The sequence below is a fragment of the Diadema antillarum genome, unplaced genomic scaffold (genome assembly GCF_040938485.1).
Source record: "Diadema antillarum isolate AM-2024a unplaced genomic scaffold, OU_Dant_1.0 seq00000299_RagTag, whole genome shotgun sequence".
In the NCBI taxonomy this organism is placed as follows: domain Eukaryota; kingdom Metazoa; phylum Echinodermata; class Echinoidea; order Diadematoida; family Diadematidae; genus Diadema; species Diadema antillarum.
The window spans coordinates 75,388-102,251 of NW_027271322.1; the positions used below are offsets into that span (position 1 = coordinate 75,388).

At 38.2% G+C, this 26,864-nt stretch overlaps 1 protein-coding gene across 1 annotated transcript in view; it reads left to right on the forward strand.

Moving 5' to 3' along the window:
• The window catches only part of LOC139730239 (high affinity cAMP-specific and IBMX-insensitive 3',5'-cyclic phosphodiesterase 8B-like), a 101,065-nt gene that overhangs the window by 3,676 nt on the left and 70,525 nt on the right, over positions 1–26,864 (forward strand). Inside the window, exons 2-3 of the mRNA XM_071641125.1 lie at positions 14,509–14,565; positions 17,453–17,643. Of these exons, the coding sequence (XP_071497226.1) occupies positions 14,509–14,565; positions 17,453–17,643 (248 nt within the window). The remainder of the gene's footprint in view (positions 1–14,508; positions 14,566–17,452; positions 17,644–26,864) is intronic.

Below are 26,864 nucleotides of genomic sequence, written 5' to 3' on the forward strand. Positions count from 1 at the left end.
TTTTGAGTCATTTTCTCCTGGTTTGCAGATGCATCATGAGCCAATAACTTTAATCGACCAAATCAGTATAATTTATGAGATTGCAGTGTGCCTCAAAAGCAACCAAAGTCCTATTTTCTTTCAGGATTTTACTGCATGTAGTAGACATAAGAAAGGGGGGGGGGGGAGGAGTTGAAATCAAGAAAAAAATTATGTTACTTACTAGATACTCTGTAGGAAAATGCCTCTTATTTCATGGTTTAACAAAGTTGTTTTTATAGCCTTATGAAAAAGTAAAGATGATAACAAAAGCAGATTTTGAAAACATACAAAATGTCAAGTGTTATCTTCATGGACGTTATTTATGTCAATAAGGCAACATCATTCTCAGAACACTGAAGATAGTTGGAACAGTTTGATCAGGGAAAACCATTGAGGTACAGTGTGTGGTACATAATGGGATGAAGCCAGAGTGAACACAATCCATACCTTCTAATCCTCTAATTTGGAAAGAGAGTACCTAGTATGTGGTAATGACCCATTTAGGGCTCTATTCACCCAACTGGTCTCTAGAATTCCTCTAATCCCTGAGATTAGACCTCAGAATAACTTGAGGGAAGGAGAAGAAAGGGAGGGTGGACACAGATAATCCACCAAGTCTGTTATTCAGGCACATTTTAGTGTGTAGGAAGTGAAGCACGAATTTGGGTCACAAGGAAACAAAGATTGACAATGCTAGTCAAGTAAAATAGCAAAGAAAGTTAGGTGTCAATCAGGTTAAGAGAGAGGGAGACTGCACATTGACAATTAGGATATCAACTGAAATTATTAATTACATCTTTTATACTAGGGGTTGTACTAGATGTCATGGTCCTATGGTGAAAAGCTTGACTTCAGACCCAAAAGAGGTTGTGGGTCTACCTAGTAAATATGGCTGCAGTTCTATGGTCACTTGCTGGAAGATTTGTTTTGTTGTTGTTGTTGATTTTTTTTTTAATATTTACATTAGTTAGGTTCACACAACCTTTGTAATCCTAAAGAGTAACTTGAACTTTTACACTTTGATGTAAGCTTGTAGTCTAGCACCTTGTAGACCTGTATTTGAAGGTTTAGAAATCTGCAATATTAGTCCATGACTAGAACCACAAGACATCTCATGGTGAAACTCTTTCATGAACCACAAGGTCCCCACTCATAGTTTAGTGTCTTGTAGACACAATAGTCAGCAACTGAGCAAGCTGAAAAGTTAGCATGACTTCTGTGTGAACCCTGTTCTCCCTCAACTTCTGGGTTAACCTCCAGTGCGAGTTGTGCACTACTGTGTCATCGCAACAAGAGGGACTCTCGCTTGAAAGTATTAATCTTAACGATTATGTGTCATGTGGATGTGTGACATATAAAACAACAAGCTAATCAACAAAGTTTACAACTTATAATAGTGTAAAAAATCTCAATAATTAGACACATTGGCCCGAATTCACGAAGGTGGTACAAATGAAACCATGGTTTAAACCATGGACAAAAACCATGGAGCGCCAAGTGTCACATGGAATGCTTCATTACGAAATCAGTCATTTCATCAATGAAATTATTATTTTGTAACGAAATGACAACATTTTGTAACTAAATGAACATTTCGTCCACGAAATGATAATTTCTTTAACAAAATATTCTGTGCGACACTTGGTGCTCCTTGGTTTTTGTCCATGGTTTAAACCATGGTTTCATTTGTACCACCTTCATGAATTCAGGCCATTGTGTGAACCTAGCTATTGTAGTGCTGACCAGGACTGCTTCAGGGAGTGGAAATCTTGCCCAAGAGAGTAGTGTACCATGGCTGCATCAAAGATCCTTCAAGTTTATTTTATTTTTTCTGATTGCTGAAATAAAACATACCTTGTTCGCCTGTGTGAAAAAAAAGAAAAAGAAAATAAGGCAAAACAAAACTTGAAAAAAAAAAAAAACCTGTTCGGTAATCAAAGGCAAAATCATAGGCAGTCAAATGCCTTGGTGTGTCCTATCATTGCCACATTTTTAGTGGAGAAGCAGCACTGCTCATTTGGAAAGGTACAGTAAGATTTCTGGTATTGAAGGTAAAAGGTAAAATTTCTAATACAGCCATGGGATCAGACTACAATGTATCTGTAGGCAATTAGAACTCCTGTGCTTTTAATACCAAGTCTGTCCTTGATCCATTAGAGATGTAACCTATTAAAACTCTCCTTTTAGAAACAAACCTTACAAGCAACCTGGGAGCAACAATAGCCTAATGCTGATCCCTTGTGCATCTTTGCTTACCCTCCCCCATGGACCCAAGAACAAAAACGCATGTACCCTGGTTGTCAGGGCATTACATAATAGTCAAGGACCCTACTCACTGCACAAGGAGAAGTCTGTTGTTTCGTATGACAGTTCGGTAACCCTTCCATGTTTGGAGTGGAACAAACCAATATCCAGACTGACTTGCCGTTGCTACCAAGTGTTTGATATCAAATACATGTACAATGTACAGAACAAAAAGTGATATATCTGTTTCTTTGCCTGATTTTGTCAGCCAAAGTCCACCAAAAATAGTGCTTCCTGTAAAATTAACTTTTGATATCAAATATCTGTGTGAACTGTGCATTGGACTAAAATGAATAACAGCAGCGATCATATAGCATAGATTCACTGAAATTAAAGGTTCAGTTTACCTTTGGGAGCAGTGATTTCAAAAATGTTCAAGATATCACATTTGATGCATATGATATGTGTAGGTCTGTTGTATCACAAAACGTCCTACCATATAAAATTTTCGCAATAAAGCCTAAAATATAAGGAGATATCAGTGTTTTTCTCAATAAACCATAACTGTAGACGGTATTAAAAGTCTGGAAACATTTTTATTATAACTATTGTTCACATTTTGTGTATTTAACAACACTTAACAGTGATTATACGGATTCAAATTTTTACAATGGTTGTTTCTATCAATAACTCACATATTAGAATAATTTTGAAGCGTTAATGCTGGGTTTTTATTTCATCTGTAAATGGTAAATTATGCCTATAAAGGACAAGTTCACCTTCATAGACATGTGGGTTGAGTGAATGCAGCAATATTAGTAGAACACATCAGTGCGAGTTTGAGGAAAATCGGACAATCCGTTCCAAAGTTATGAATTCTTAAAGTACAGTTATCTCTGCAGTCACTGCTGAATGAGAAGACTACCACAGTGTATGATGTCACATGCGTACAATGACATAAGGAAAATAAAAAGAGAATTTCACAAAACTTTACTTTTTGAATAAAATGCACATTTCTTTGACTTGTTGCTGATGTTATTCCCCCTGCCTTCTGAAAGAGAGATGTCGAGTGTTCTGTAATCTTATGTTATGCGAGAAAAGTGAAAATATGTTGAATTTTCTTTATTCTTTCTTTATATCGTTGTACACATGTGACATCACAAGCTATAGTAGTCTTCTCACCCAGCTGTGACTGAGCAGAAACTTCAAAAATTCATAACTTTTTAATGGATTGTCCGATTTTGCTCAAACTCTCACTGATGTGTTCTACTATTACTGCTGCATTCACTCAACCCACATGTCTATGAAGATGAACTTGTCCTTCAAATACTGAAACAAAGAGCAAGAAGATGCAGTGTAATAGTATGTTTTCAAGTGAATGCAAACACACAAGTTTGGAAAGAATTTTGGAACCCAACTCCACATACTTGTGGGTATTCATCTTATGGTCAATATTCTGTGTATTTGAATTGTCTATGGTTTATTTTTCCAAAATAGCTTTGTTATCATTTTTTTTTTGTCTCTCACAAAATAGTGTTGCTATAATGTAACTTCGACAGTGATATCAATATCTTTCGATACCAGGACAAAATTTGATCTGTAATTTAGGGCATAGTGAGAATCCAATTGATTTTACTCTGCCCTCCTTATGTCCACTGAATTTTATTTCAAGATGACATTATTGATAGGATTATTTTAGAAAGTGTTAACTTTTAGACATTTTGTAAAGAATTGACAAGTTCTCGAAAATTATATCAAACTGAAGTTGTATCAAACTTTCTGAGAGACACTGGTGATCTTGCTGTATTATGACTAAAGGCAATTGAGTTATGATATGATCTGTAAAAATTAGAAATGTTCATTTGCAGTTTCATTTCGCAAATTTCATGAGAGCCAAAATTCACAAAATTAAAATGCACTCAAAAGTTTCATTTTGCGAATTTCACAAGAGCCAAGATTCACAAAATTAAAATGCACTCAAAAGTTCTTGTCTACATTATATGCATTGAATGCCAGTGGCAATTCGTAAAAATTTCATACACTGCGAAAAAGGCAGTTGGCTCCAAGTTGCAAAAATTTCATGCCGTGAAAGTATCTTTACAGTAGTAGGCCTGTGTTTTTTCTTTTGTCCTCCCTCCCCCCCCCCCCCCCCCCACTGAAAAAGAAATAGATTATGACTCATTACCTTTAATGACATAATGCTGATACATTCATTTGATGCACAATTAAGTTTAATATCATTGGCTTGGAGCTGATGAGCTCAGCGTATCGTAAGCATCTAACATAATTTGCTGTCTTCTTGTAGACCTTGTGTAAAACAAGGTCCCAGAGCAGACCTTTGTACATGTAGTACTTAGCAAAACTTCATGTGAAAGGTTTAGTATCAAACCCAAGTGAGAGAAACAATGCAAAGTTAATTAAAAAGTAAAGCTACCTGGGTACATAAAGTCTAGACTTGATACTTGTTATTCTTCTACATTATATGAAGATCTCTGGTTGGGCAACATCTGAATGTACGTCGAACTGATTACTGGCTCGATATGTTGCTGCTTTAAATGTTTCTAATATGCATTATCAACTATTCGTGTTTAAACTTAAATGGCAGTCCATGCAAAGTACAAGCATGCAGTTGTCTGGATTTTGATTTTGTATTTTTTTTAATATGCAGTTCAAGAGGAGAAAACAGTCGTTCTGAGGGTCATGAAATGATCATTTCTGATCTGTCTTCAAAATCATGCTCCTGGAGGATTGAAATTCTGAATTCAGTATACCTGCAGTTGCTTGGTATATATGTTTTAAGGTGATAACTATACACTATGATAAGAAGTGCTAATATTGTACTTTGCCCACATCACGACTGGTACAAGTGAGTGACCCTGATATGAGAATCAATGCTAATAATGCTGGACAGTGCACAGAGGTCCTAACAGACTGAGATTTTTGTGTTGTTTTTCAGTCCCTCGAAATGAATAGGAGCTTCTGTTTGTGCGCCCTACTTTGCAGTATTGGCTAGGGATGTTGCTATTGTCATGCATTGTGTTTTTCTGTGCTGAGGCTGTTTCTCTTTCCAATTAGCAGGGTGCTGGTTATTTCATCAGTGTGCCACTGAGGTTGGTGTGAGATTGCTAGAATTTCTGTTGCCGTGGCGACATCCATCAATTGCATTATCGCAGTCAGTCTCGTGAGGCATGTGTTTCTTTGTGAATGACATATGTCTCCGACAATTATTGTAAACTCAATGTATTGATCGGGCTGCCGAGGGCAAACACCGCACTAATTCTTCAAACACCATGTCTAATTGGACATTGATTGTGAGGTCCCAGGGAGAGAGAGAGAGCGCGAAATCAGCTGCACAAAGGGATTGACATAATGAATTCATGTGGACAATGGAGTAATAAGTAATAATGACAGGTGGATGAAAGGGAGGTAAATTTCTTGTTGTCATTTCATGGTACATTTTACTTTATTACACCGTATGTAATGGCATAGTGTTCCATGAGCGTACATTTTTTTTTTGTAAGAATTGGATATTGTGAGAGAATTTTGTGAGTGGTTTGATTGTGTGATTGAGAACCACATGGATACTACAGAATGAGAAAGAATTAAATCTGTCTTCAAGAGAAAAGCTAATGATTTCCCACCTTGGCGACCATATATGCAACATATTGATAGTGTTTAGTGTGTGTTAAGCAATATTTTTATGAATGTTAATTTTGTGAACATCAGTTGACTTATAAGATTTGTTAAAATAAAAACACCACAAAATATAAGGCTTATATAAAGAACTACATGCGGTGTACTATGTGAGTCCATATAGTGTGCAATACACCCAACATATACCCTGGACCATACAATGCGTGTATACTCATCAATTTAAATTTCTATTACAGAATATGCTAACCTATCTTGAATGAAGTGCTGAAGCAAATACCAAAAATAGCTGGAGACCAGGATTGAAGCCATATACTGTAGATACATTGTATGTATCAAAATAGTTTTCAGCACACACCACTAGCATAATATAGAATGTCTCTACTGAGCTTGTATCTTAAAGGCATTATTTACCACTTGTAGATGAAACAAAAACCCAGCTTTAGTGCTTCAAAATAGTTTTAAAATGTGAGTTAGGGATAGAGACAACCATTGATGTAATAATGTTAATCAGTAGAATCAATGTTAAGTAAAATATTGTTAAATAAACAAAATGTGAACAATAGTTATAATAGAAATGTTTCTACAATAAACCGTCTACAGTTACGGTTTATTTAGAAAAATAGTGATATCTCTAGTATTAAGGCTCTATCGTGAAATTTTTATTTGGCAGGGTGTTTTGCGATACAACTGACCTACACATGTATGCATCAAATATGAAAACTCAAACATTTTTTAGATAAACAATACCTTTAAGAATCATGCATTCTCAGATGCTGTAAAAGATGATATTTTTGTGTGATTAAATTTTTGCACTCTGCCGAGTGAGATGAACTTAGCATGTTTTTAATTCAACGGAATCGAGACACTACGTAGTGGTGCATATATAGCAAACAGATATTCCCATGCTTGTATTTTCATGCTAGCTTTTAGTTGTGGGAAATTTGTGAACATTTCCACTCTGCAAATGTCTAATTCTACAGTTTTTCCCACACTGCTCCTTACTCATAAATGTAATTTCATCAAGTGCCAAGTCGGTATTACACTGGTTTTGTGTGTGGACCTTTTCTTGCTCATGTTTTTTCATTTTCAGGGTTTTGATGTGCAGTGACTGAAATCGTTTGTTGCTTATCGTGTCCCTGACAAATTGTTTCCAAAAGAGTAAAGACATTGAAGCATGCTATGTACAGAGTAGTTTATGTCATTGCTTATAAATGTTGATTGATGAGACTGGGCGAAAGTTTTGTTAGTGGCTCAGAGGAAGAATTTAAGGTGTAGTCATAGTAAAAGCTAATGCTAACACATTCAAGGTTGTTATGAGACCCTTGGTTGCAATGATACAATTTCCTTTTCTCTTTGTTTTCTTTTTTATAATTATTCAACTTTCATTCTTCTTACCTGGATTTGCAATTGTCATTGTAACATTGCAACTATCACATCATGGACAGGATACTCACATTAATGTTTACAATCTTGCAATATGGTTTCTCATAATTGCAGGGATGCCAAGTTCAAAAAGATTTTATGAGTGAGATTTTCATGACTCGGCATCTCGGCATGCGAATGTGCGCGCGAGCGAGGGTGTGGGAGGGTTTTTTTCCCCCCGTGGCCTCCCACGGTAGGGAGCTTTTTCAATTTTGAGCTCTTAATGGTGCGATCAGGTGCATACTTAAGTGACTATTTTTTACTTATTTTGAAAGACAAAAGGGAAATATACCTTCAATTGCAACTATCATTTAAATCTTTTGAGCTATGCTCATTATAATGGGCCCAAGTTGCAGACTTCGTCCGATGCGTGTGAAAAATGGGTGTCATGCGTGAGATCGTGAGATGGCCCCTAAATGCTTAAGTCTCACGCAGAATGCGTGAGACTTAGTAGCTCTGTAATTGCACGGAAATCAGTTTCTAAGTAGGTGGATAAAGGATGATTTAAAGCTTTGCTGTGTTTTTCTTCTTTGTTGTTATTGTAAATGTCAGCCTGTATGGTTTAGAAGTTTATGTGTGTGACTTTATGTCATTCAAGCAAGGTTAAGCTGACAATTATGTTGTGCTGACAGGATGCAGTCTGTATTCAATTGAAATGGTCAGTATCACCTTTCTAAATTCATTTGTCTCGCTTTAACAGTTTGTGCAGACACCATTGTCCTCTTAGGTATTTCTGTATATATACACCATTCATTTTGCAGGTTTGTTTGTTGTTTTTTTGCCAATTTTGTGAGCTGGGTGCTCTGTGTGAATTTAAAAACACACAAAAATATCAACTCTGAACTCAACATGAATGCAATGTGCACACATATGTACATTTCCCTGTTCATTTCTGTACCGGTACTCCATGATCGTGAATTTAACCACTCGCAAAATTGTTAGAAAGTCCCGATTCACACACACACAAAAAAATAGATTCACTAAATATATGGTGTATACAGTAAGTTCTCAGAGATATTGCTCAGAAGACTTACTGTATTTGTAGCTGTGCAGTGTAGATGTCTGTAACAGGATACACCTGTATGTCAGTTGCAGAGAACTGGGGAGTGGATGACATCATTATATCTTGTAATCACTGAAATCTCTTCAAACGACAGTATTTGAATGAACGTGTTTTCTCACTAATAGACAAAATACAAAGAAATATGTGTATATTTAAAGTCAATGGCAGCCGCTTTCCCCATCCTCGATAGGTGTTACGGTCGCATGCCTCACAATGTAACGTATATGGCCAGCTAATGGAGCGTCTCATTACGGAGGAAACGACCAAGCCAAAGCGCTTTTATGACTACAGTACGTCAGCCGTCGCCTTCGGCAAACTTTGCTGTGAGGAAATGAGGTGGTGCTCCTCGGTTGTGATCTGTTCAAGAGAGAATAGGAGAGAAAGAGAAATAGATAGTGGAGATACTGTAGATGGAGAGAGAAAAAAAATGATTAGGTTTAGAAAGTGGATTAGATAGATCACTCCCAAATAATAAGGAAAAAATAACAAGATAAATAAAAGAGGAAATATGTGTGTGTATTGGGGGTGTGCTTTTTTTGATTAAATGTTTCATTGTTTCACAATCTCATAAAATCACAAGATTAACAAATTTGATGAGCAGCCATTGTGGAAAAATGGAAGACAAAGCAAAAACAAAAAGTGACAATTTTTCATTCAAAAAACAGTACATGAAAAGAACAGCCATGATTGAAAGAGTGGTGGTTTGGGGGGGGGGGGGGGGAGGGGTGCTTGAGTTATGTACATTGTATTACATAGAAAGTATGAAAGCCATTTGACTTGGAGTTTAGGAATCCCTTAAAAAATGCTCTAGTACTTGGCAAATTCTATATTTAATTAACAACAAAGGTTACATTAATCTCTAAATTAAGCTGCATTGTAAAGTCGGGACATCTCTGTCCAAATGGACACGATGATGTCCAGTGCATCTTTTTGTTGATACTGTGTAACATAGGTATCAGATAATACCAGATAATTATGAAGAGAAGATCTATGCAAGTGTAAATGATACACATTGAGCATTCAGTCTTTTTTTCTGGCAAAGGGCCTGTAAATAGCCCACATTGTACAGACTTGCATTGGGCAGTTTGAAGCTATATTATGCAGCAATCTGTCTATCTGTCTGTCTGTCTGTCTGTCTGTCTGTCTGTCATGGTTTCCACCATGGTTTTTCTCAACCTAGTGAGAGGTTATTGAAAAGGTCAGAGCTCGGCAGGGATCTTGACATTGTGGACTTTATATCAACTACAGGAGTGGAGACCCTCTTATTGTATTCGTCATACCAGTAATTGACTTGGCCTGGGGTTCTTCATTTCGTCCAATACAACACTCTAGTGCCCCATGCCTTTCAGTGCCCAGTCCGTATATCAGTAGTCTACATTGGGAGCATGATACACAGAATGTTAATGTACACTGTAGAGGTATGTATATGGTGATGGGATAGGAGATATATCATTTACCAAGACAGAACACGTGTAAGGTGTAGTTTTAGACAAGAAAGAACTTGCTGCTATGCTAGTGTGAATGCCTATTTCTCCAGAGCAGTTGAAGAATGCACTGTATTTCACTCTGTGTACAGGAACAAAAAAAAAAGAACAACAAATTCATATGATGTTGTACAAATAGAGATTGCAAATACTGGTAACTTACTTTAATATTGAACATAAATGTGGTGCCTGTTTCAGTTAAGACTTACATTGGGCCGGATGCATAAATGCTAGCAATTGCTTGTGCTAGCCTTTTACTAGAATCCGTATGCATAAAAACAAGCAATTGCTTGTGAGAAGAAGCATTTGCTAGCAAGCACAAGCAATTGCTTGCTGTCCGCAAGCAATTGCTTAGAGACCAAGCATTTGCTTAAAAACGTATGCATAAAACATACCTTTTGCTAGTTTTTGCTAGCAATTGCTTACGATTTTCCAAGCTCTGTAAAATGAGCTTGAGCTTTCGCTTATCTGGGACATTCCCTTTTAAGTATCATTTTCATATTCATGGAAGAAAGACCACACTTGTGAAGGAGTGGTATAAATCTACAAGAAATTACTCTTAAGTAGAGTAAGAAATTTTTCATTTCGACAACGGGAATGTCCAGTGGTTAGCACGCAAAATTTGATGAAAAACAGGTAGGATGTCTCACTTCGGTGGAGAGCAAGGAGACGTCTCTCCACGTGCGATCTGGCAGATGTGGGCTATTGTAAGCAGTGATGGGAATCAGCTAGTAATACGAGTGTGTGTATAGTTGTGTGTGTGTGTGTGTCTGTGTGTGCATTTATGAGTGTCATTTCATAGCTCTTCTGCTATGTCAGGAAATGTTTCTGCACACACATGCCCTTTCAAATGCATGCTGCCACACTCGCCTTTGTTCTTGTGTTCGCACAGGCGTGACGTCCCTTTTGTTGAAAACGCAAGCAATTGCTTGTAGCGTGACAAGCAAAAGGTATAAGCACTAGCAAAAGGTTATGGATTTAAGCAATTGCTTGAGCTAGACCTTTTGCTAGACAAGCTTGTGCTTTTGCTTGAAGCAATTGCTTACAAGCAATTGCTTGTTTTATGCATTCGGCCCATTGTATTGTACAATTCAGATTGATGAATCATATTTGAATAAACTGGAACTGGCACTAAAAATCAAATGCAGGATAAAGGTTGTTGTCAATGTGCTCATTGTACTAAGACATCTCAATATATTCTCATAGATAATTTATATGACTTTACTCAGACCATAAGAAATTATTCAGTGTGTCTATCCAATCACCTCTTAATTCAAATGTAAACTGCTAAAAAAAAAACCAACAACAAAGGCATCAACTCACACACACACACACACACACACACACACACACACACACACATAAGAGGGTGCTTATCTGTATCGAGCAGTTCACATGCATTATGTGTCTGTCAATTTCACATTTAAACACACACTGGGGAAAACAAAACAAAGCAACACTGACAGAAACAGTTTTTGTACATTTGCTGTGCAGGTAAAGGAGAAGTTAGTATAACTATCAGCTGTTATCTGATAAGTGCTTGCCATTGTTTGTAAACCCAATTAGTAGCTGGGATACAGTCTTTCATTGATAGGAATACATACACATCACGCCTGTACTGCTGACACTTCTTACGTAGCTAAGATATTTTTTTTCTTTCTCTCAGACAGTCTTTATTTTTCTTCCATTTTGCTACCAAACTGAAACAGATTATGATGAATCCTTAGTCATATGAAATACAAAGATTTGAATGAGTCTGATTATCAAGAACTTTTAGACACCCTGTTTTTGCTTCAGTAGCATAGTACAGTTTACTAGGTAGCTGCATTGCCATGAAACTGTGATGCCAAATGGTGGACGGCATTGTGCTGACAGATTTTGTTATTGCTGGGACCATTGAGAGCTCATTGTGAGTGACAGGCTCCATCATAGTGTTGAAACTGTACACTTAGAAAAGAGAATGTGATGAAAGACCTGTAGGTGTATAAGGTTGCATATTAAATAGCTGATTTTCTTGTAAGGGTGACGCACAGCCATCATCCAACCTCAGTCTTTACTGAATCCTACTTTTTTTAAAGGCATGCCTCATCAAGAAATATTCTCTACAGAAATACACAACCTCTATGAGTATGATGCTGGTGTGATAATGTATTGCTGTCCGATAAGTATGTTCATCCTGATGTAAAATCTGCCATCAGGTTGGATTGAGCCATTTGTTTATCTACAGGACCAATTTCGCCCTCCTCATGCTCAAAACATATCAGTTGTCGAGTTATGACGCCTGTTGCTTATGTGTTGATGTACGGTATGTTGTTGTTTTTTCACGGTTTTTCGTTGATGACGTCTTTCCCCATGACCTTCTTGATCCCTTTCTTCTCTCCTATTGGAGATCTGCTCAGTGGAAGGGATGAAATTTCAGTGGGTTTGACCCAGGCCAACCCCTCTCCTCCACTGACTGCAAGCCAGGAAGTAGTCTGGTATTCAGTCGTCACGTAGCAACATATTCAGTCATCATACCAAAGTCATATCCACTTTCTTATTGAAGCCACATTGAATTCACAATGCAGCTGTGCAACAGAGAGTGACTTCATCACAGAATGATTGCTTGATGATCCCCCAGTGGTCTGTCATATATCGAGATAACAAATGGATGTGCCCTGAACCAAGGCTATAGTACAGAGACGGTTCTCATTCATTGCAAATAATCTGCAGTCAATTTTTCAAGTCACCATAGGCAACAGAACCTAACCCTATAGTATATGGTGTATATTTTGATATAATGCATGCTTTCTTTCGCTTGTTTGGTAATGCATGAAGCAAGTCCAAATTTTGCAGATAAAATCTGGATCCGTATGAAAGACCACTGAAAGCCACCTCTGCGGAGAAACTGAAACAAAATCTGGACAAGGCAGGGGGAAATCCCCGTATCATTGGCCACCTCCCCCCCCCCCCCCCCATAGATATTGAATGTGATGCGGTCAAGCATGTCTGATGGAGTGAAGCTTGCCAAGTGAGAAGGAAGCAAGAGATGATGGTCATGCCATTTACAGACTGATAATGCAAACATGGCCACTGAATGATGCTCGTTAAGTCATTTGGCAGCATTGATGCCAAAGCAGTTCATGTGTAAATGTATTGTGGGAAGCACAAATGCCGTCACAATGGAACTGCCAACCCCATTCTTGCCACCTACAGTTAGGTCCGTTTCAGCTGGTTTAATCTTGGAATGGATGGTCATCTTTTTCTTCATGACAAAGATGTTCAGGGAATTCCTTCTGAGGTCACCTGAGACAAACATCCGGGAGAAACACACAGTGATACTCCTCCTGCTTGAGTCAGACTTGCATCACGTGTGATATTACCATTTATATCTATAACAACGTGTTGCACACAAGTGAACAAGTGCATGTCAATGTTCAGCGCTTAAAGGCAAATACAGAATCTCAAATGTTTAGTTTGTCAACATCCTCTCGTCAATAACTATACTGTGATACTACCGTAAAACCAGAAATATTCGAGTCATGAAATTTTCACGAAATGGAGCTGATGGCTTTTTTCCCAGCATGTAATTTTCAGAGAGTTGCCACTGGCATTCCATACTGTAGTATAGACAAGAACTTTTTGCGTGCATTTCAATTTTACGAATCTTGTCTCCTCGTGAAATTCACAAATATTTCTGGTTTTAGAGTAGCTCATATTCCAAGAACATGTGCTGTGCTGGGTTAGACTGCCCCTCATCTTGAAAGTGTCTGGTGTTTACATGAAAAAATTCAGAAGAAAAAAAATAGATCCTTGATTTTAATTGCTGTAATGTGTAAATGTGCAAACTTCTGTGCAATTCCTTATTTTCTATGACTATGTTTGTATGAAATGTAGGATAAATGTTGCACAGAAGTATCTTGATAGAACGATTGATACTCTTTGTATTTTCTGAATGTGCACCCTAAGAATGATAGAATGCAGTGCTATGGGTAGAAAATTCTGCGATGGACATGTGGAATTTATGTGAACATTTTTATTGTTTGCAAAATCTGAAAATATCACAGTGATTTGTATAATACTGTACAAACCATTTATGCAGTGATGTTTTTCTTTTCTTGAAGTCACCTGGTATAAATACAAATTTAATAACTCACAGAAAATATTTCATGTGAGAGAGATGCAATAAAATGCTTAAATAAAATACTTGCTTCTCATTCTGTCACTGTGGCTTGCAATTGCAAGTTTAACTACTGTAGAAGGGGTTATTTTCACGCTCAGCAGGGTAAGAAGAGTTGTGCATTTTTTTTCAATTTCTCAGAATCAAGACACATCAACTACTGGAACATAAGGCAAGCAAAAATATTTGCATGTTTTTATTTTCGTGCTAGTTTCTGATTGCACGAAATGTGGGAAAATTTCAGCACTGCGAAAATTTCCACTTTTACAGCATTCACAAATTTTAAAGCAGTCTGTTGAAGTCCTGATTCGTGACAATATCATGCATGCAAAGTATATGGTGTAAACAGTCCTAGTGCAGCCCTTTGCCTTTGTGAGCATCAGTATGGTTTCCAGGTTATCACTGGTCTTGATCACCTTTTTTCATATTTTTTTTTTTGTTCTTTTCTCGCTATCTTGCAGGGGTCAGCCAATCAGGTATCCCTTGGCCCCATGAGGCTGTCACATCCAACCATGCAGGTAAGTGCCAGTCAATTGTTAGATTCACACGATGTTTCATAATCAAGATTAACTAACAGTTTTACACTTTGATGATTAGCTGGTAGTTTAGCCCCATGTAGATGCACTCAAAAGTTAGCAGTTACCATGCATGTGTACATAAAACATGACCATCTTGAAACTTAATTTTCATCAAGAGTTTGATAGCAATACACTTGATTGTAGTTTTTAGCTCACCTGAGCCAAAGGCTCAAGTGAGCTATTGCGATCGCCCTTCGTCCGGCGTCCGTCGTGCGTCGTGCGTCGTGCGTCGTGCGTCGTGCGTCGTCCGTCGTCCGTCGTCCGTCGTGCGTCGTCCGTCGTGCGTCGTGCGTAAACTTTTTACATTTTCATCTTCTTCTTGAAAACCCCATGACCGATTTTCATCAAACTTGGCAGGTAGCATCCCTAGGGGGTTAGGAACTCAATTTGTTAAAATGGGCACCATGCCCCACCCAGGGGGCCCCCAGGGGGGCCCAAACCCCCCAAAATTAAGGAATCTGTAAAAATCTTCTTCTCTAGAACCAGAAGTGATAGAGCGAAGTTAATACTATGAGTTAGTACATTGATGACTGTAGTTTCAAGTTTGTTCATGGCAGAATCAGGGGTGCCCCCCTTGGGACCCAGGGGAGGGGGGTGGGGAAGGGTTCTAATGGGGCCTAAATTGTACATTTTCATCTTCTTCTTGAGAACTCCATGACCCATTTTCACCAAACTTGGCAGGTAGCATCCCTAGGGGGTTAGGAACTCCATTTATTAAAATGGGCACCATGACCCACCCAGGGGGCCCCCAGGGGGCCCAAACCCCCCAAAATTAAGGAATCCGCAAAAACCTTCTTCTCTAGAACCAGAAGTGATAGAGCTAGGTTAATACTATGAGTTAGCACATTGATGACTGTAGTTTCAAGTTTGTTCATGGCAGAATCAGGGGTGCCCCCCTTGGGACCGGGGGGGGGGGGGGGGGGGGGGGGGGTGAGGAGGGGTCCTAATGGGGCCTAAATTGTAAATTTTTATCTTCTTCTTGAGAACCCCATGACCCATTTTCACCAAACTTGGCAGGTAGCATTCCTAGGGGGTTAGGATCTCAATTTGTTAAAATGGGCACCATGCCCCGCCCAGGGGGCCCCCAGGGGGCCCAAACCCCCCAAATGAAGGAATCTTTAAAAATCTTCTCTAGAATCAGAAGTTATAGAGCTGAGATAATACTATGAGTGAGTACATTAATGACTGTAGTTTCAAGTTTGTTCATAGGAGATCCAGGGGTGCCCCTCTTGGGGGTAGGGGGAGGGGGGTGGTTGGAAGGGTCCAAATGGGGGCCTGAATTGTACATTTTCATCTTCTTCCTGAAAACCTCATGATGGATTTTTGTCAAACTTGGCAGGTAGCATCCCTAGGTGGTCAGGATCTCAATTTATCAAACTGGGCACCATGCCCCACCCAGAGGGCCCCAGGGGGCCCCAATTCCCCCAAATTAAGGAATCTTGAAAAAATTGGGCCCTTATTGTACATTTTCATCTTCCACTTGAGAATGCCTCGTCAAATTTTGGTAGAGCTGTGAATAATTTAGATTAGTGACTGCGTGAAAGGTGAACTTGCGATACTCAGGTGAGCGCTAGACCCGCGGGTCTCTTGTTGTGATAAGTCAAGGAAATCATGCGTCATATTTACTGGTAGAAGGAAGTATGTTCAGGTATAGAGTGCATCTGCTCTCATCAAGGCAGTATTCACTGCACCTAAATACTCCCATTCATAACATACCTGGAGGTGAATCAGGAAGGTTACACCATGCGTTATAGCTGCTCATAGCTGCTCAAGAAAAACCAAACAAATTGGAGCATGTCGTACTGATAACATGAGCAACTTATTGAATGATTTACGATTCGTTTCAGTGTGCATGTTTTTTTTTTTTTTTTTGGTTGTTTTATTTGCATTGTAGGAAGGGTAAGGATTTTCATAAACTTGTGCTTGTTCCAGCAATTGGTGTTTACAGTGGTAGTAAGAGGAGGTCCATAGAAGTTGCTCCAGGAATCAAAATGGAAGAAGTGGAACCTTTAGAAGATTTTATAATTGCTTCATTTGTAGCTGTATTTTGTTGAATTATGTCTCATCTAGTACATACCTCCTTGATTGTAACAAACTCTCCGTATTCTACACCATTGTTCAGGGCAACATATCACTGTTTGGGTGACAAAACCTCGTATCTCAAAAATATCAAATGTTCAGGAAGTGAAAAAAACATGGCAGCCTAGGCACTGTAACAAAAGGGATTGCCTTTCTCGTGATATGACATGGTGGTTTCATATTTGGGGTAAGACAGCTACGATTTGAATAGGACATCACTTGACTGATTACCTGACAACTGATCGTTGAAAGGTGATTTTCACCAATATTTGAGATACAGGGTCATGTTAGCCTAGCAACAATATGATTTGTTTGTATGTTTTTTGTTTGTTTTATGTGCAAGCTCTATGTCCCCTCTCCGATGGATCTCAGCAGCATGCATGAGAAGATATAGACTAGCTGCTGATATATTATGCAAACAAGTGCAGTGATTCTGACTGGGAGCATTTAGTGACCAATGAAATATAGCTCTAGAATGTTACATCTAATGAATTGCGTCAAGTGACATATCTCACAGTGTCAACCTAATGAAAGATAGCACAAATGTTGTCATTTTGTGGAGTCAGTAGGAATTTTTTAGATGAAAATTTTAAAGAGTTGGTTTACTGGTAGATTGGAGAATTCCTCATCATATACCAAAACCAAAATCCTTGCCTGTTGGTGCCCTTTTAGCAGAGGATTGCTCAAACTTGCCTCGCCACTGTTCCTCGACGATGCTAGAGGTTACCACTCTCCTGTTGTCTTCCAGATCATGCTGGTATTTGCCAAAGAGGACGCCCAGAGTGATGGCTTCTGGTGGGCGGCAGACAAAGGGGGCTACAAGTGTAACATCGTGCGGAACCAGCCCGACGCATTGCAGTGCTTCCTGGAGAAGCAGCACGATGTCATCATCATCGACCATCGAAGCTCCAAGGGATTTGACGCCATCGAACTGTGCAGGTGCGTCCATCCCATTTGAATTGCTTGGTCCCACCCGTGACTCACAAAATCCCAGAAACCACATTTCTTTTGTTTCAGTGCTGTATCTCTTTGTTATAATTTTTACTGTTCACTACTATATACACCATATATTTTACAAGGTATTTATTTTCATGAATCACTACTTGGGTGCTATTCACAAAATTTAACAGCACAGGAAGATATTTGTGACCTGCTACAACAAAAAGATCCGAAAGTCAGGGGAGGACAATTTTCTGAAAGTGACTTGACATTATTCCCTTACTCTTCCACTTTAATTTCATATATAAGATGACTCATAAAAGTACTTGGTTGTGGAAATATTGATGATTTTAATTACGCATTTTGAGTGGTTTAGGAAATCAGCTCTTCGAGAAAACCCCCTTCAAAGTTTTCCTTCCGATGCTATCATGATCGAGGGGAGGCAAGACAGTTTTTACCGCTTGACAATAGAAGGAATGCTCCTAGCAACCTCCGCGATATTCATTCAGGCTTAGCGCCAGTGGTCTACGCATGACCAATCAGTAACCAGGATGCCACGCACTGACCAATAAGATCGCTCCCTCGTTGCTAGGGGCAGAGTCTAGCTGCAGCGCTAAATCCAAATCTTTGGACACGTTTCTGTTCCGTTGAAAGTTGGAAAATCATGGCCCAGAAAAATACTATTTTCTTGCCTTTCCTTTGATCATTTAGCTTCGAAATTTCGGCAGATGATAGATGATACATTACACTACAAAATTATGCCAAAAACAGAAATCCAATTATTTTGACCGATTTTGATGATCTGACCTCAAACTTGATTTTCTCAGCTCAGCCGTCAGCGACTTTAGGATCCTTTTGTTGCAGCGGATTACATTTAATCTAATCCCAACATGATTGCAACATGCACGCATTTAAGTTGGAGTCTCTGGAGCAGCGAAATCGAGATGAGCTATTACACAGAGTGATGACAAGATGATAGTAAACAAATAATGACTGCTATGAGGGGCACAGTTAAAATTATGGGCCCAAGGTGAAGTGAAAACTGTAACCATGCCCGAAGCGAAGCTGAGGGCATGATTATGGTTTTCACATCACCGAGGGCCTACATAGTTTTAACTGTGCCCCGAATATCAAGCAGTCATTATTTGTTTTATATACCGAAAATATAGATTCCGAAATATAGATACCGAAAATATAGATTCTAGTCTCTTTTACAGCACTCGTAATCAATGCTGATCAACAGCGCGGCAGTCGTATCATTGGTGCGTGCGTACATGAGTGATCATCTATGTGTACAGTGTACGGGGTTGCGACTGTCTCCAAGCCAGTTCGCTAGTCTCTTTTACAGCACGCTGATCGAAAGTGCGGCGGTCGTATCATTGGTGCGTACGCATTATGAGCGATCTTTGTGTACGGGGTCGCGACTGTCTCCAAACCTATTTACTAACTGTGCCCAGGCCCCGGTCACAGTAACTCAAAAATAGGGCGCAGCTATTTTCATGACTCCCCTTTTAACCAATCAGATGAGAGGATTCTCGAAATGAGGTATGTAATACAATCTGCAGCAAGATTTTCCCCCAAGGATTGAATGGATCAATGTGCTATTCCCTTGGAATGCCAGCATTTGGTGAAGCACCAAGTTTGGGGTTACTTGTTTTATAAAATGGGTTAAGAATGTAGCCAATCAGAAGCACTGAAATTAATCATGTGTCTTATCATTTTTGCTAATGCACAGGAGTGCAAAAAGGGTGCAGGAAAAAGGCACAACTGCATTGTGGGGGGGGGGGTGTTCACAGTGTTGTGTAACATGCACTCTAGTGGGACTCCTGCATGTTGCACTGTCATTGTAAATACTGAGAGTGCACTGCATCTCCACTAACGCACTCGACCCCGTGAATTATTTGCACATAGTATAACCTTCACTCCCTTGCACTATGGAAAGAGGCTGCACAGAGTGTAATGCACAATTGTTCGTATTGTTCATAAAACATTCACCTCATACTTTAGCATCCAGGATGGGTACCTGTATGTTATTGCTGCGGCTAATTAAATTGCAACTTTAACGAGACATGAAAACTCGTCACATTGAGGACGAGTTAGGTGATACGCTTGTGGTCATCAGATGACGGTCATCTGTGATGGACAAGAAAAGAATGTGATATAGGCACCTTGAAGTTATATTGAGCGTGCATGCGAAACCGTTTCTGTAACCACTCGGCCACGGGTCATCCACGGAAATGGTAAGACAAAAAAAAAAACAACAACAATGTATAGATGTAACAGGGGTAAAGTCAATGCCCACTCAACTAACGTGGCCGTGTGAACATCTATTGCATTGCTAGACGGAAAAGCGGCCTTATAACGACTGAGGTCGCTATGCCATTTCTGGCAACTTGGGAAAAATACGTCCCGCAGACATCAAACCTATAATCGGCTGGTTTTGATACCTTGCCTTTAATCACAATTTTCAGTGTAATGACGTCATCAAATTACAAAACAATGACATCGTCTTGAAAGACAATTGTTCAAAGTACAACACCTCAGTCGTCGTCATTACATACTATGATCGGTTTGACAAAGTCAACCTGGAAAATTTTGCTGCAGTCGAAGCAATGTGGTCTCCAACACACAAAAAAGAGGGATATGGCGTGTGTGTGTGTCTGTGTGTGTGTATAGGTGCGTTTATATACGAACGTGATTTCTACATGGACGAATATGTAATACAAAATTGAAGAAAAAAAAGTAAAATAGCTAAGTATTTTGTTTCGTGATCTTGTGGGGTTCGAACCCGCAACCTCAAGTCTCTGAGACGTCGCCTTTATCCACTCGGCCATACGTCTCGACGAGAAAATATGGGGAAAGTAAACTTATGTATGTGAAAGATACATGAGGAATCGTTTTGTCCACATTCCATTTTCATTTTCAGTTTTAAACTGCAAAAGAAGATTTCAAAGAATAAAATGCATGATTACTGCAGCTTATTGTCTCAGCTACAACATACTAAAGTTTCAGAGGAAATGGAGCAAAATCAGCTGAGATAAAGGTGCTTTAACGTTGTCAAGTCAATGCCTGGTTTTTAAAAAAATCACCTCCCATAGACATAACACGTAAACTTGTCCGATTTTGTGTCTTTACTTTTAATCACAATTTAAAGTATGATGACGTCATCAAATTTTAAAACCATGACATGGACTTGAAAGGCAAATGTTCAAAGCAAAACATATCTGAATTTGGGGTAATATTAAGCTTAAACAATAGAGATACGAGCAAATGAATGTCAGAAACAGTACCTCAAAAAAATTAATTCCACTTTTTTGTTTTCAGATGATGATATGATGACGTCATGAGTTTTCCTGGCAATATCGGTACTTGAAACGTTATTTCCAATTCATATGCTTTTGTAATATGCAAGAGAAATATAGGGTCAATGGACGATTTAAAGAGCTATGGCGAAATAAACAAAGACATGTTTTTTCACTATATTTGCAGAAAGACGCGCGCGCGGAATTTCAACTTTGACGCCAGTGCATTCCTTTGTTATAGGTCAAAATCGATCGGAAATCAATGAATATTGTTACTCAAAGTATCAGAAATCCAAATCGGTCAAAAAAATTGCATTTTCATGTTAGTTACGCCCTCTGCGCGCGAAATTGCGCGGACGGACGCGCACGCGAGAAAATGTTTGAAACGCTTAGAATTGTCTGAAACTTCGAGATTTCCCATTGGGAAGTCGTTTTGAGCCTTTTTAAAATTTTGACGCGCGCAAACGCGCGCGTAATGATGACCTGGGTAACTAGCGTTAAAATGTAAGATAGAGCGTGACCTAAACTTTATGTCCACCGAAAATGATACAGAAATGATATCTAGTTATGAAGTTATGATCGATCATGTGACAAGGTCCGAAAATCACAAAATGGCGCCTAGATGACGTCATAGATATGTTACTGTCATGAAAACCTTATTGTGGCTAGATATTGTTATGAGACATGTTGACTGAAAATGTCATGTTATTCTGTAATGTCATTGTTGAGATATTGACGACACAAAATGTGGCAGAAAGAAAGAAGAATAAAAAAAAAGAGAAATTTTGACAATCACAATAGGTGATACGCTGATAGCGTATCACCTAATAAGTAATATGATTGTAAAATGAGTGTGGCACCCAAGAAAAAGCATCATAGCACTGCCCAGTACCACAGACAGTTTTAACTCTACTCGCTTCATAGTATCATTGTGGATACTCAACATCTTACAATTTCCTGTAGGTGTGTTGGATGGATGCAATTTTATGCAAGTTTATACATTTATTACATGTAGCTCATTTTTCATCATTTGCCCTGACATTGTTGATTTTGGTGAAACTTTTCTCTCTTTGCCTTTTTCAGCTCAATCCTGTTTCACTGTCATGCAAGGATTGAGGCTGACTAGTCTAAAATAAAAGTCTTTATTTAACCACTTATTACTGCAATCAGAGGACATACAATCTTGTAGTGCATCAAGGAAAGTATTTATAGCTTTGTGTCCATTGCAATACAAATACACACTTCAAGCATGTAGCTTCAGTATTCACAACAATGTCAGAATACTGGTAGTGTAACGGGTACACAGGGTTTCTGTGTAAGATAGCAGTATGCGTGTATGCACACATACATAGAATTTATATGAGCATTGTTTTGAATTAATACAATAATATTGAAAAAAAAAATTAACTTTCCAGTAATACAATTACTTCATATGAATGTTTTTTTTTACATGTATGTTTCCTGTTGTAATACATTAGTCATTTGTTTTACTTGAAATTGTATCGAAACCAAAAATGTAATAATGGAAATAAAATTTGATTTGAAATGAACTGAAAAAAAGGGAAATGATATTAGTAAAACACATCAGTAAAGTTTGAGAAAAGTTGGACAATTCATCCAAAAGTTGTACGTTTGTAAAGTTTTGAAAGTACAGCCATTGCTGAATGAGAAACTCATGAACTCAGTCAGTATAAAGAAAGAGAATTTCTCACAATTTCATTTTTGTTTTAAATTAAAAGTACACATTCCCGCAACTTGTTTCTGAAATACATTGTAGTTCACAATATTATTCTTCTTCCTGCTGTCTGAGAGAGGTGCATGAAAGTCAAGTGTTCATAATGCTGGAAAAGTGAAATATGTTGAATTATTTTTATATTCTCTTTATGTCATCCATACATGACATTACAATGTATTGCAGTCTTCTCATCTTGCGATGGCTGCCTCAAAATCAACTTTTGAACTGATCATCCAATTTTTCATATTCTGGGCTTATGTGTTGTGTTGATATTGCTGCATTCCCTCAACTCACTAATACATAACTATATTAACTACAATTTGACATCCACAAGAAGGGGATTTTTGTCCTAGTTAAATTAACTCTTTGTCTATACTCAAGACTATTGTGTGATGGAAGAAACAACCTGGACTAAAGAAAAAAAAATGTTTATCTGGATTTAATGACTATTGATGGCTGCTGAATTCTCAATTATCAAGTTTAAACTAACTCCTACACACAGTTTGTGCACTCTGAGTGCCGCAAAATGGGGGGGGGGGGGGGGGAATGGTTATAATGTGCATGTATGCAAATTTCTATAGTGTGTCTTGGAGCAGGGAGGTGGAAAACTTTCCACCTCCCTGCTTGGAAAGTTCTGGCAGTAAATCTTCGAATGAAAATATTCTTGTTGTTGCCAACTGTGATTGATTTTGATTAATGGCAAATTGTCTTTTATGACATTTTCATTATATTCACTCATTTAGACTGAAAATTTATCTTATTTTTTTTTTGGTAACATCAGCGTGCAAGACTACATCTGGCCAATATCAAGTGACTGCATTATCTGATCTGTAGGCAGATGGCATGCTCTGCAAGTTGAGATGCAGGTCTTGCTGAGTGTTTAATGAGAAGCTCTGTTTTCGGGAAAAGAGAAAAAAATGTGGCTGATACATAATCTGCTCATTATTGATGATAAATTGCTCACGAAGGCAACAGGGAGATGGAGAAGTGACTTTCTTAAAGGTAGTAATGGTGACTCAACATATGAAAGTGGATTTCATGTGAAACTGTCGTATATTCATTTTATGGTAGTTGATTTGCAGATAATATTGTAACATGAACTTCTTTGTTGATAACTCCATTAGAAGTGGATTAGTTAGGTGATTTGTTTTTTTAAACAAGTACAGAGCTAGTAACTAGAAACAGAGCTAAGAAGACAAAAGAAAAGATGTTTTGAATATGCTTTATTATATTTTCTGATGTTTTTATGCATGATATAGATTTTACACTGCATGATATCCCCATGGATTGGAATTTAGATGGCAATGGGGAAAGAGAAAGCTTCGGAGGCTTCTGACAAGGCTGTTTGGGAGGCAGAGAGGCTAACCACAATATTATCAACTCTGAACTGACTCAGAGGCTCCTTCTAATTGCACAATATTGCAACATCAGTAATCTTGATGTTTGTCCTTTCTGTAAACCGCAAAAAAAAAATAATGAAAGTTACATCACAAGGTTTTGTCACCTGTAATACACATACATGTGCAATTAACACTGTGGTGTGCTGTTAAACAAATAATGCACAGCTGAGAGTGCACTAGTGTAGATGCAGTTGAGATGCAGCATCATGAATGTAAACCTGTACATTATTTGTTTTATTTGGTCTATGAAGTGTGATATCAGCTGGTAAAACTTGGTGTTTCAAGACAATGGGGCCCCTCTCCACTGTGCAGACAACCGTGTGAATCAAAGTAATTCGGGTTCGTGTGCCACGAGTACAGCTAGCTGCACATGCACAGAGCAATCTGTAACCTGCCAAAGGGTAACATGCCGTGCAGTTATCCTTTTTTGCTAATAAACACTTTTTGCACGCTCGTGCGTGCAAAAGCTTCTGATTGGCTGCATTCTTGAACCCATTCTATAAATGCAACTAATACTCCGTTCTAAAAGACTTTGCCTGGACATTCTGGTAGAGATAAAACACAAGGTAACATTCTACAGCTATGTGTGCACAATGTGTTGCTTTTGTAACACCTTCCCGAGGTGTGTCACTATAGTTACCTCAACCATCCCTGGCTAACTATTAAAGTACTGATACGAGGGAAGTTTGTGCGTAAGATTCTTTGTTCAGCTATGTCAGATTGACGTTATACCCATAGGTAGTGGTCTCTCAATTATTTACATGTGCACCACAATGTGCCATAGTGTTATGTTGTAATTTGTTTTGCAGAGTGCATTATATAAAGAATTTCATAATAGCCTGTGATACATAATATTCTGTGTATGCTGTGATAATCATCATTATTATAGTATACTAAGTACTGGGCATACGATGTACGTAACAATGTACCCTTGATCTTGATCAAACAATTGTATGTTATGTGCATGTGTATTAGTACGGATATGTATTTCAGTTAAATTTAATGTTTTTTAAGCAGAATCAAAGATGTTGTTTGCATCACTGTTTCTTTGTTAAGATACACCTACTATGTGATCACATTTTTTTCTCTCGTTATTCAAGGATAGAATGATTTTTTTTTAATTATCAGTACATATAAAGAAAGTGTAAATCATAAAATCAGCAACATTGGCGTGGTCCACAGATACACCTACATACTTGGCATTAATTTGTAGAGCAACATCATATTGCATTGACTTAAAATTTGCTGAATATTTCAATCATCCCTACGATACCAGATAGTGTAGAAATTCTCACATACAGAGACACGGAAGCTGTTCTCTGGAACGCATGCTGCAATACATCACATATATATCTGTCACGCAATTCCTATGTAGTGCACGAATCAAAGACAAGTCGGAATGTGTATTTCAGCCAAAATAAGATTTGCATCTGGCCATGCCAACAAATTTGACATCCCCCCCCCCCCAAAAAAAAAAAGAAAATATGAAATCAGTGAGCAATTTAGGATAATTCACACCTTGTGGTCTTTCCGCACTGCTTGAATTTTTGTGAGAATGTACACTGCTAGAAAAGAACTATTATAGAAGAGAGCCATAGAGTCTAGACGCAGCCAGAGATGTGATTATCGAGGGTGTTGTGTAGGTTGACGGGAGAGAAGATGCATCCCGTAATTGTATTTGCAGGTGGTCGATTCATCTCCATCAGGTAGTAATTGGCGTGCACCATCTTTGACCTTTGTTTCCAGTTATTCCAGATCCGCAGACGAATTCTCTTCTCTATCAGCTGGATGCCGGCATGATTTAGGAGAACAAGTAGTATCTGAAAAGTTCTAAAGGAAGAAGAATTTTTTAAAAATATTTCATTACGACTGTCCCTGCAAGTGGTATCCGGTGGCAGACTTTGAACATTTTGAGTGATTATACTAGGCATCTTTGAAATCATCAAACAAATATTTTCTTCTTTGTTATTTTTGTTTTTTGTTTTTTTACTGGCAAACTCTTAAGATTACAACCCTTCTGTATACTGTCTGTGGAGAAATGAATTACTGAATAATTCTTGGAGATTTACATTGCTTATTTTGACACACACTGTACAAGCTCATTTATGCAAATGAGCTTGTATTGTTACTGTAAAATACAGTTAGATCAAGGGGCTGGTTGCAATATTTTTACATTTAAAGAACAAGTTCACCTTCATAAACATAAGGATTGAGAAAATGCAACAATATTAGTAGAACACATCAGTGAAAGTTTGAGGAAAATTGGACAATCGATGCAAAAGTTATGAATTTTTTAAATTTTTGTGTTGGAACCGCTGGATGAGGAGACTACTACAGCTTGTGAGTCATATGCGTACAACAGTATAAAGAAAATATAAAAGAAAATTCAACATATTTTCACTTTTTCGCATAATAAAAGAGCAATTGACTTGCCTCTTTCTAAGGGCAGGGGGAATAATATTACCCATAACATGTATCGGTAACGAGTCAGGGGAATGTGTACTTTTTTCAAAAGATGGAATTTTGTGAAATTCTCTTTATATTTTCCTTATATTGTTGTACGCATGTGACATCTAAGTTATTCATACACTGCAGTAGTCTTCTCATCCAGCGGGTACTGCACAAAAACTTCAAAAAATCATAACTTTTGAACGGATTGTCTGATTTTCCTCAAACTTTCAATGATGTGTTCTACTAATATTGCTACATTCTCTCAATCCTTATGTTTATGAAGGTGAACTTGTCCTTTAAGTTTGTGTCGATGCAGCTGACATGTGTTGTGAT